Source organism: Anoplolepis gracilipes, chromosome 7, assembly GCF_047496725.1.
Source record: "Anoplolepis gracilipes chromosome 7, ASM4749672v1, whole genome shotgun sequence".
NCBI classification, from domain to species: domain Eukaryota; kingdom Metazoa; phylum Arthropoda; class Insecta; order Hymenoptera; family Formicidae; genus Anoplolepis; species Anoplolepis gracilipes.
This window is the reverse complement of record NC_132976.1, coordinates 6464013-6477325: the sequence shown is the minus strand read 5'-3', so window position 1 is coordinate 6477325 and position 13313 is coordinate 6464013. Positions and strand designations below refer to the sequence as shown.

General features: G+C 29.5%; 1 protein-coding gene across 10 annotated transcripts in view; it reads right to left on the bottom strand.

The window, feature by feature from the left end:
• The window catches only part of LOC140667379 (dystrophin, isoforms A/C/F/G/H), a 433980-nt gene that overhangs the window by 414034 nt on the left and 6633 nt on the right, over positions 1-13313 (bottom strand). Inside the window, exon 1 of one of the 10 annotated variants that reach the window (XM_072895256.1) lies at positions 9232-9926. The exons of the other annotated variants lie outside the window; for them this stretch is intronic. Within the exon in view, the coding sequence (XP_072751357.1) occupies positions 9232-9250 (19 nt within the window). The 5' untranslated portion in view covers positions 9251-9926. Of the gene's footprint in view, positions 1-9231; positions 9927-13313 lie in introns of those variants that run through there. 10 annotated transcript variants of the gene reach the window in all.

Below are 13313 nucleotides of genomic sequence, written 5' to 3'. Positions count from 1 at the left end.
AAACTAAACTTATTAAAAGTTTGTTTCTAAATTATTAAAATTATTAAAAGTTATATTAATAATTTTTTACTAAATGTGTGCAAACATTTAAACTTGGACTAATGTGCAAATAAAAATATGTTGATAAGGTTAATTAAAAATTAAATTGTAAAGAATTAAGAAGCTAATGTAAAGTTGTCCTTAAATTTTTCTTTTAATAACTATTTTTCTATGTGTGCAAAAATAAAAATTTAAAAACTGCAAAAATGCAAACTAAATGATCAATGATATAGAAATTTATTTTGAATGCTGAAAAGTTAACTCTTCGTTAAGTTAACGTACGTAAATTTGTAATCGAGAATCATATATCATAAAGTTTGTGATTATTTTATCACGTTGCTCTTATTATCCTGAAAAATAAACAAAAATTTTAAAATTTTAAAGCAATCTAATACATAACTTTTTCTTTGATTCATTAAAAGTATATATATATATATATATATATATATATTTTTTTTTTTTCCAATAGTTTTTATATATCCTAATAAAATTTTATTTTTCAGTTAAAAAAAATAGTCATTTTGCCTCTGAAATCATCAATTATTTGTTACACGCTCTATGATAGCGTTAAAATAGTAATTTATATTACATTAAGTGGAGCAACAATCATTGAACTATGATGGTTTTACTCTCTCATAGAATTATTGCCGACGCAGCAACGGCAGCTCATCGCTATCTATCGCGTTGACACTAGTTGACCCCGATGACTGAAGCAGTAAACTCGAAATTTAGGTCGACCAGTAGAAATTCACAAGAATAATGGAAATACCTGTTTATTTTATCGGATTATTAAATGCGTGAAATGGTATTCTACTCATAGTTGTCGTCATCTGTTGTATAGAGTGACGGAATTGATCATATGCTGATTTCATTGTCATGATGCAACCAACTTATAAGGAAGCCACGAATATCGGTAATGCCGATAAAAATAGAATAATAGATGATGTCAGCTTTCGCGCATTTTAGAATGTTTACTAATCTGGAGTTGCTACTCCCGCACAAGTTCGCGAAATATCCTTCCAGCGAACTGACTCGCCTGAAAAATTATATTTAGACTAACGACACATGCACTCTTACATCGCTGCATATTAAATTAGCATCACGCAGAAAAAACTCGCAATCGCATATTGCAACAGAGAAAGAGACTTTGTCAGTAGTAACTTTCGAACTGTTATCTTATCAACTTATCACTTTTCTCAAGTATACTCGAAAAAAACTAATCTTAGCGTACATTCTATCATCTCTTATCCAATAGTCGTACTTTTAACATTCTTACATTAGTCCGGAAATACAAAATATTTTCTAGAATAAACGCAACACACTACCAGTGCACATGGTAATTGACATTTCTCGTTTGGAATCTGGAAGTCATCCATAATCAACACGCATTTTAACAAGCCTGAAGAAAAACACATTAACCGACAAACGTTGTTAGCGAATGAATGAATGAATGGACGTACATTTATCTCTGAAGAAACGTAGTTTACATGCAGAGCACGCAGGCGGAAAGAAATCGCAAATGGTGATCACGTTTTCCTAAAGTAAGTCGTAAGCTGAACGTACGCAAGATGGTCTATCTACTATGGGCTTTTGGTCGTCCTCGATCTTATCTCACGAAAACTCAGAATCACTAGGAAAATACTATCATTAAAATTACAGGGTTAGTCACCAAAAGAGACATTTTTTATTCACATATGTTATTATATAACATTTGTTATATTAACAACATATGATATTACATTAACACGATAACACTTTTTATTATTTTGTATTTTAATTTATATATATTAATTTATATATATTTAATTTATATATATTTTTATACTTCTCATATACTTTTTGGCTAATTGTAATTTAGCAAAAATGTGCTACGTAATTTACTGTTTTTATACGTATAATAAAAAAATTATAGAACGTGAAATTAATGAGTTCTTATAAACCTAGTATCAATGAGTGATTGATTGAAATCTTACACGCAATAACAATAATAAACGTAAACACAATGCACAAACGAAAAAGCACAAAAAGTTGCAGTTAATAATGACTCATGACTCTTGCAATACTCTAGTAATAAAAATGTATTATGGGATTAATATGGAGATGTACAAAATTACAGTGCAATTCTGTGTTCAGGGCGGTGAAATATTTTCATCCAGCCCTGTGAAAATGTAGCATTCCCGAATATGGCACAACGAGTTCTGGATCCAGCGATTTCTTTTTCCTCTGAACATCGTATATCTTCCGTCAAATAATCTTATCATATATCGTACCAAATACTAAATCGTATACATATATATAATGATTTTCCATTTGTTTATATAACACCAGGAAAAGAAAAAAAAGCAGTATTAACATATTTATTAATACATTTATTATTTAAGGGGAATAATTATCGATTTAATAAATTATCGATAATTATTCCCATCTTAAAAAGACACAATTAAAAACATTTAAATATAGAAATTAAATTGATATTAGGAAAAAAATATAAAGCAAAATTTAAATTATCTTTTTTTTCTTAGCTAGACTTATTATTAAACATATATTATTATTGTTATAGGTTTTTCGTATGTAGAGAACACTTTATGTCAAATTAGTCAAAAAAATATTTATTAAAGCTTAACTTGTCTATGTGTACAACTTTGTTTAGATACGCATATCCGCTCGTTTTCTTTCAAAGCATGCAGTATAAACGGTAGCATACTGCCATTAAGCAAACAGAAGACTTGTGTGTCTGTAAATACTTTGCCTTGCTATAAATTAGCACATATGCAGTATACATGTGCAGCTTAAAACGCACTTGTTCATAGAAAATTATATTTTAATGCCTCATGTAACTCTATATAATTTTACATTTACGATTTAATTTAACATTAAAATGTCAATATTTTAATATTCTACCAATGAATAAAATGTATATATTTTTATGTTATTATTTGTCATGTATTGTAATTAATTAATTGCTCTGTTTCTTTTTCTCTATCTTTTTTAACATATTTTGCATTTTTGTTTAATTTTAATTATAAATTTTATCTGGATGCCGCGTGATTGAACAGCATTTTTGAACAGCAATTTTATCTCTTTCTATCATTTAAAAAAAATTATAAATATCCATGAAAATATAGTTAAAGACAATTAGAGAATTAATATACAACCCAAAAGTGAATTTGCAAATCTCGAACAAAATTATATCTCTGTGAGATGTAATCTTCATTCGTTTGAAATAGATTCTACTCTTATCCTATGCATTTTTTATAACTTTTTTCTTTAGCTTTTTTCGTATCGATAAAGTATTAATATCTAGTGTTCCATATCTTCATTTCATTTAATCTTTTAAAGTTATATATCGTCCCATTGATTATCGTAATGCTAATATTATTTATAAAATTAAGACACATCTTAAAAAACATGAGCTAACGTAAATTCATTTATTTAGAACGAGTTATAATAATACATCGGATTATTAGTCGAGTTTGCAAGAGATAAAAGTTAAATCTCCAGGAATTGTCATTAAAATAGAAATATAAGATTCCATTGAGACATTTGCGCTTTACTATATAAAACAACTTAAATAAGTACGCACGTCGCATATTTGATGCAATAATCGCTCATTGCGTCGGATTGCTAACGGGATGAAAGCTGCGTTCGCATAACTGACAACTACGAGGGTTGAACGAACCGCAAGTTCGCAACACATAACACCGTTAACACGTCGATAACATACTTTGCCGGGGAAATAGTACCAGTCATCTGAAACTACCGCTAAATTTAAATTAGTTAAATGTTAAAATATCTTCCCCTCTTTTCACTTATAAAAATTTCCGAACATATTAACGATCAATGAATGAATGAATTTTTCAGATCTTCACTTTACTTACAATAGTATTATCACAAAAATAATTTTTGACTGCGCATTTTAAACATTTCAATCAGAAGAAACAAATATCTAATCAATCGAAGTCATACTATTTTAGTAAGTTTTTTAATATGCATGCAATTTTCTTCTTATTAAAATTATTAAATTTATCAAGGGAATTTAACAAAAAAGACTGAACGAAAAACTCTCGCGAAAAAACTATTTCTCTTAAATAATGTTTTATTTAACCGAAAAAGATATAAAAAATTCTTTTAATAAATTGAAGTATTCTTTACACCAATAACTTTTTACACATGTATATACACACACACATATACACAATTTTGCTACTAGAAGGCTTCTTTAATAAAATAAAAAAAAAACAGGTTTTCAATTCTAACAATAAGTCTTTTTTAACAACTCATTGATAATAGAGACAATAGTGCCTCGCTTCTAGTGCCAACCGTTAAATATGTATTTGACTAATCCTGACTATGTTCGCAAACTATAAACCGGTAATATGTAATAATTGTGTGTGTGTGTTTAAAAAAACCGTTTCGATTGGACGGTAATTACATACTACGTTATTAATGATGTTCAGATCGAAGATACTGCCATTGGCAGTTTGCTAGATTTGTTTTGCAGTATCTCTGACAAAGCTAAATCTTGAGTATCAGTCACTCTAAGGTTATCATTTTTTGCGACATATTATCAACTAGAATGCAAAAGAAATATCTTCTGACTGAAGTTAATCCTATTGTTAACTATAAACCGATTAGATCTGCCATTTCTCATACTTTTTTCCTTCAAATTAAATGGAACGTTTTATTTTTTATTTCTGAAATTCATGCTAATAGAAGTGAAAATTATCGAGTGCATTGGTCTGCAAATGTTTTTGTTTTTCTTGTGGAAGGAGATTCACAAAAACATTTCTTCCCGTCTCTTCATTAAATAGAAAGTACAAAGCGAAACAGAGAAAATCGAAATAATAGAAAAAAAAGAATTTTATGTGCACCTATTGCTTATTCAGCGAAAACAAATCGATTACACGTTTTATATTTTTTTTTGTCGGAGTAATACAATTGGTTGTTGTGAAAAGTGAGAATTCACACGCGAAAAACCAATCAACCTAATCGAACGAACGCCGTAACACGCCGTTCATCACCAGTTAATCTTACAGCCAATTCAACTTGCATTTTCGCTGCGTGTGTAACGAGTTAAATGCAGTAAGCTACTTCTCACCCCATGCTGGCAATGAATGTAGTCTTCATATCAAAGAAATAAAATGCAAAATCAAATGGCCATATTGACACTAATTAAGTTATAAAGTAATTAAGACTATGAAGTACAGTATTTTTACACGCATAATTATCGCTAAAAGTTGTCACGCTTTACATTGAACACGATTCATATTAAATAAAATACAGTGTTGCGTTTAGCAGTAAAAATAAAACGCCATGATATATAATTTCTCTTTAGAAATTTCAATATATTTAAAATATTTGAGTTAGTATCAAGAAAAATATAAATTTTTGACAAACCATTTATCGACTTTAAGCAAAGAAAGTCTTTGTAAGACAATCCATCTGTATACCGTACATATCATTATTAATAATTTTATTATAAAATTTTTTTCTTAGCAAAAATTATTAGTTAAAAATTTATACACTAGTTACAAAATTATATAAAATATTGAACTTTTTTTTCGGGACATCGTATATTCGTTCAGATACATAAAGATTAAAATGCTTAGACCGACAAAAATGTAAATGCGTCACTGGGTGAATCTCTTCAATTCGATGGCGCTTACATTGGGAGCACCATATATACTAAGCAAACAAACCGGCCGCGTAGCATGAACAATTGTTTAAACGAGCTGACAATGCGGACTACCACCAGCACGAATGCGGCATACTTCTTCTCTGTTGGATATGCCCGGAACGTGCGTGTCGTTGGCCCTAACCAGGCACTATGAAAGGTTTCGCGGGTCAAGCGTCCTGATGGGACCGAATAAAGTCAATGCGTGAGAGCATTCAACTACAATGGGCTTGGTAGCTAGCGAAATGATCAAGAACCCGCATATAGAACGTGAAGCATTCTACATAATCTATTTTTCTCACACGACGATCACATCAGACGCCAGTATATATCGTTTAGAGATACACGAGATCTCTAGCTTATGTAATCTTTTCATTTCATTAGTCGAATGGGAATAACTAATGCAATCGATAATAGAACTAATATACTCAAGTGAAACTAACACATCGCTAATATCACTACTAACATTATGATGTAATGAATTTTTAATTAAACAACAAATGAAAGAAATAGCAGAAAGCATTGATTAATCGCTACAACTATATCTCTTCTTGTTTGTGGAATCTTGTTATGAGCTTTAAAAAAATTTGCGCATTTTCATCACGATTAGGAAAAGATTGACAGAAGCAAATTTTATTCCTTTCAGCGTAAAATTTTATTTTTTTATAAATTTTATTCATATTTCTTCTTGTAAGAAACCTTTTTATTCTTGTTTCCCCTCTCTCTTTCTTTCTCTTTTTTCTATATGTATGTGTGTATATGCATATATATATATATATATATATATATATATATATATATATATATATATATATATAAATTTGCATTTGTCGAAATTGATTTATAGCACTTATCTTTTTTGTGGCTACAAAAGTACTTACTCTCCTTAATAATAATAAATCATAATAAATCATAAATAATTATAAATAAGATAATAAATGGAATAAAAAGTATTAATGGCACTTAAATTAATAACTGATTTATTTGAGAAGAGCATTTAAATTTATAATTACGTATTCAAGTTTGTAACATATGTTATAATGTAATTGAATGTAGTTTAATTACGCAAATGTCTCACTTTCTCATGAAAGCGCGCTCCATTATGCAGCCAAAACAGACAGACAGACAGACAGATAAAGAGAGAGAATGGATAATTTACAGTAAATCTGTTAATCTGTTAAACAGGATAACAGTTTAATGACTTCAGGGAATATATATATCCTCAAGTATGTTATAATGTACGAAATTATATCGTTATGTAAGTTGTTTAATATATTACTAACAATTATACAATCTACATATAACAAATAATTGCTCATGTAATTTATACGCAAGAAATAATTGTTGTAAACAGCTTAATAGAAAAAATCTACAAAATTTCTCTTATATTTATATATAATTTAATATATGTATATAAATTATATATAAAGTAAATTTAAACATAATTTGCCCTAAAATAGTATTCCTTCAACCAAAATGTAATAATTAAATGTGTGTGTGTAATATGGAGAAATTTTCTCCATATAACAGTTAAAAAGATTTTGCAAATTTCAAATATTAATTGAATAATTTGTTCCACTGATTTAATAGAATGTACATGCATACCATAAACATACATCACCTACAATATTTTTTGTCAATTAGTGGATCTATAATATTTTTATGTCAATTAGTGATATGTTAAATTAATTTATTGTTAAAAGATATTTAATTCAAAAGACAAATTTCGCATTTTATTCCCCACGTGCAACATTTATAAAGAATTTTGCCGTACTTGGTCAACTGTCAATGACTTCTACACGCAGAAGGTATAGCACGTGCTTGCTAAACTCAAGTATTAGCGGCTGAGTTTTGTCTACCTATGTGTATCTATCTATGTGTATGTTATCTTTCTTAACAGACACACACACCCACACGCTTGTACCGATCCTACCAATTCTCTGACGTATACGTTTAACCAAGTACTCGTGCGTGCCGAGCGCAAATAATTTCAAGATAAGATAATTTATATACTGGTATATAGATAACCTCATTACCTAGTATGAGTGAATAAAGTGAAAAATGTGCAGGTAACTGATTAAATATATAGCCGGTAACAGCAACATGTATAAAAGATGTCAAATTATGATCCTCACGTCTCGAATATGTTCATGATTATACTGGAAGTATTAATATAAATAGTGTATTAACAAGATTAGCTATCCTCCTATACCTCATTCTTGCTATATGTATATATACATAAAAAAATTTGTTAATAAATCAAATAATTGACAAATTCGACAATACAACATTTTATACGATTAACATATCAAGTATCATTTATTATTCAATGAAATAGTTTAAAGAATAATAAAAAAATATAATATTAATAATATAAATATATAAACAAAAATTAGAAAAAATTTATTGAAATATTTATATATCTATTCACATTTGTTTTCCATAAAATATGGCTATTTTATTCTTAACTTCATACAAATAAATATGCAATTTCAATAAAAGAACTTAAAATTAGAAGTATTTAATATTAAATATAGTATAAATGAAGAGAGAGAGGGAGGGAGAAAAAGAGAGAGAGATTTTATATTTTTTTAAGTTATAAAACTATTTTTAAAATTATAAAATTATAAAACTTGAAAACTATTATAATACTATGACTCATAGGTAATATATTTCTTATGTTAAACTTTTTAATTACTTCATACTTAAGTACTTGTGTACGTCTTTTACAAGAACATAATTTTTTTTTAATAATTAAAAAAACACATGTTTAAAAAAAGCAAAGTAATATCAGCAAAGTAAAATACAAGAGGAAAGTCATAAATAATACTATACACGGTGATGCAAAGACATGTCAAAAAAATTATAATGAATGACTTATAAATAGAGTCAATCAGAATAATTTTGACGAATATCATAATATCAAAAGTAAGTTTAGATCAAGAAAGAATACGAACAACTATCAGTAAATATATCAGTGAAAAAATGTTTAAGTAATAATTTTATACAAAATTATATGTAAAGTTATATATAAAAAAAACTTAAATAACATAAATAATTAACGCCATAAATAATTCGCGCTTATTCAATTATGATTTGACTGCTCGTGTTCGTTTGTTTCATATGGAATGTTAATAATAAACCTGATAATTGTTAAATCTCAAAAAACAATAAAACTATTTATTTAATGGATTTATTGTGAAATTGTTGAATAATAATTATCAAATACATCATCGGAAAATATCGTGTAAACAAGTGTAATCTGAAAGATCATAATCATTGAATTGTATGAATCAATATCTATAAGAATCGTGTCAAATTTTGCCGTGATCGTTTGAAATCAAGGTCATGGAAGATCGAGATCCTAAAAGCATAAACGACACACACACACAAGGTGATCACACAAAGAAAGAATTTTATCGCGTTGCAGTAAGGAACCCGACGACATATCCACACGCCCACATGCATACCCACATATGTACCGTGACATATATGTACAAAAACACGCATACACGCACCTATGTAGACGACTTCCATCTTGAGATATTTGGACGTAGCCACAGCGATCGCAGCCGACGTAATATCCAAGGGCACGAGAGAAAGGTTACACGGCGAGATCACATTAATCACCGGTGCGATTTACTGTGTCGGTCGAAGATCGGTGGAGGCAGCGCGCGCGTAAATACACGAGGGGAACTGCCGCTGGATCCGCGGAGGTTAGGATCGGGACTCGCGCGCGCGCGCGCGTGCACGCTTACACACTCAGCTGCTACACCACTTGTTGATTCCACTGACAAGTCAAGAGGCACCGGTTGTGCGTACATACACGACACTCATCACTCACACGCACATACACATGTGTATACCGTATTAAGGCACTCCGTCGCACGCGCGGCTCGTGCGTATCAATTCTTTAACTTTCTCTCTTTCGCGCGCGGACAAGATGACGTTACGTTTTAGCCTTCACTTCCTAGCCGGAGACGACGTAACGAGATACTTTGCAACATCCTGATCGACCGAATGGTCTTCCGATGCGGCTCTATACTACCGTCGACAGACGAAAAGTAAATGACGCTGACGATCGCGGAAGGAGGGGACAGGGAGCAACAAAACGACACGGGTATCTAGTACGAGCTAATGTCAATCGACGACTGTTAAACACAACGCGCGTCGCGCGTCAGCCGTGCCACCAGCCACCAGCGAACTGGCAACCTCGGACGGCTTGGTGTAAGGCCCAGCTTCTCCCACCCTGATGCATCTCGATAGTGTAACTCTGTTCTGGTGTCGCCGTGCATCCGTCCTTGCGAATATATATCGCACTCTTTCTCGCTTTATCGAGAGAATTTCCCCTTTCTCCAGACGCGGCCGTGGGCCCTCTCGAATAGTCGCACACAAGAAAAAATAATAAAAAAAAAATTTATTTTTTTTTCGTCCGTACGTCTCCGTTAATACCAACAAAAAAAAAAGATGAATAAAATAGACATTCGATATACACGTTCCTTTCTTGATATACGTATATGCATGTATGAATCTATTTATATAAGTCCAAAATTTTAGATTTGCAAAATCTAACATAGATAACTATTTACAGGAAAAATAAATATATGTAAAAAATATCCAATATTTCAGAAATATTACTCTCTACACCGAGTATAATTTTTTTATTGCCATTTCTGTCCCGTATAAATTATGCCCGTATATTTTCCTTAATACCAAAGATATCTACGATACGACTTTTTGCAAATAAAATATAGATAATTTCGAGGGCCCTTTATATTGGAGTTTTGAATCCTCTATTTTACTGGCTATAAGGCCCAACATATCACAGGTAAACAGGAATTCAGAAAGCAGAAGGAGCATTCACTGATGAAACAGGTATATAGATAGGTGTCATGGATCCATCCGGGATCCGGCCGCAAAATTCATGCCTACATTTATTACATTATCTAAATAACAGATGATGAGAGAGAGAGAGAAAAAGAAAAAAAAGAAAATTCACCTACATATTAATATGTGCACACTAATATTCTTTTATACATACATATATATATATATATATATATATATATATATATATACATACATACAGGGTGTCCGGTAAAGATTGAATCAACGCTCGTGAACAGGTAGAGCGCAACTGAACAGAAAAGTCCTTTACTATTTTGCGATTTTCGCAATAATTATTGAGAAATTAATTTAAAAATATCGACCAATTTGCGCCAATATATTAGCGTTTTGTGAAAAGACAGCCCGTTGTAACAGAGTTACTATGCGTGCGACTAGCAACCGCGTGACAGTGGGCTGGCTTTTCTAGCCACGTGCTAATATTCACACGAATTCGATCGATATTTTTCGATTAATTTCTCAATAATTATTGCAAAAATCACAAAATGGTAAAGGACTTTCATGTTCAGTTTAATGCGCTCTACTTGCTCACGAACCTTGATTCAATCTTTACCAGACACCCTGTATATACATACGCTAAATATATAAACAAAATAGCAAAATTAGCAATTATGAAACAGTCTGAAAATTAGAAAATAAATAATTAAGTATGAAACTTTGTACATTTATATATTAAAACAAAATAAATTTGAAAATAAATTTTATTTTAATAGAAAAATATAGAAAGTGTCACATAAATATTAATTTTATAAATCATTCTCTTTAAAAAAGTCAAAACAAAAATGAAATATTGCTCGATTCAATTCTGTTTTAAATGTCTATTCCATGCCGCAGAGTTTTCGATCAATATCGGTTTTTCATTTCGGATAATTTTGAATAAGAATTATTCAAATCTAGAGAAGTGAACCGGAAATTTTAATCTTTGTTCCTAATACAATGAAACTGCTACATTTTATACCAATGCAAATATATATTCTCGATAGTGTGAATGCATGTGTTGTGCCACGGAAATGCTCGTGTCAATAACCCAGAGATAGCATCTTGATGTCGTTACATATTGGTTTCACTGATAACGTTGTGCATGGTCGCATGCCTGATTCGTGTGTTATGAGTACAGATCTAATTAATTTCATATCCAGAATATTTATAGTAATACCTATTGATATTGTTATGATTATGAATAATACGAAGCAAATCATCAGTATTTCAGTAGTAATTTTCTATGCATATTCTAAAACTTATATATCGGAATATTTTAAAAAGTGCACTATAATATTTTATCAGTCATTTTTATATCATCTATACTAATAAAAAATTAATTAAAATTCAATTATAATGTAATTTAATATCAAAGCTTAAGAAATATTTTACGAATTAAAACCAAAAACTTTAACACTTCATATTTTTAACTATTCAATTAATATTGCGTCACATAATCGTTATGTTTGATTTTTAATTTTAATTATTAAAATATTAATTTATTATAAACTACAATTTTATAAGAAATAGTAATGAAAAATTGTATGTTCATCGAGAAAAAGAGAATTATGAATAAAAAATAAACATGTGTATAATATCTAGATATAAAATGTATGATATAATATAATAAGTGATTATTATAAGGTCAAAGAAATCTTAGTAGAGTAGTAGTCAAATTACTGATAAAACTATCAATAAAGTTGTGATGATAATAAATAACTATTCTGACCGTTATTCATGCTTCTAAATATATCTGATTGTGAAGCGTGTTTGTGTTATGCAATTTCAAAAGATAGGAGTGCATGGCACTCTCTACTTTCAAAGTTTTACCAGACATACCACAGAGTTAAAAGATACCGCATAATTCTCGACAAACATGTTTCCATTTTTGTCTACAGACATCTATGATAAAATGACATGTTCTTTTTATAATTCAGCTCTTATTTCGCGATAACATTTTTATAATTCACTATCATCTTAGCACTCATTGTATTTAAATGCTATTTAAATGATATAATACGATAACAGGTTTTTTCATTAAATATAATATTTCTTATAAGTGAATATAATCATAACATATTTTAAATAATTTTAAATAATTTTTAAATTTTTAAATATAATTTAGTATAGTTGATATAAGTATATATAAGTGCATTTTTAAAGTAATTTTTAATGTAATTTAAATGAGAATTAATGTCTAAAGCTTTTTAACATTTCTAAATTTAAATCTGAAATTGAATCTTAAAGTTTTCTGAATTTTTTCATTCATGGAAATCACTATCTTAAACATTTTTATTTACCAATACAAAAAAGCTTTAATTTAATAAGAATCGCGTCGCTTTCGACAAGAGAAAATAAATATTCCGTTAGCCCTAGAAATATTTAGACCACTTAGAACAGTGATTTGCCAACACGAAAACACAGTACAACCGTTATTCTTTCTAACGTTCTCACTATCTCAACAATCATTCTTTATTTTAACCAACTTAAAAATACTAATGCATGTAAATAAATAAAACTGCATACCACTCCAATTTTGTTTTGTAACAATAAAGTCTTCTTTTTTTCAAGATTCGTCTTATAAAATTTCATATTAATCAGTACATTAAATTTTTTTTGTAATACTTTTTATTGTACGTGGCGAAGAAAAAGATAACATTATTATATTGTACAAGTTAAGAGTTAAATTAGATTTATCAACTCTTTATGGTTTTAC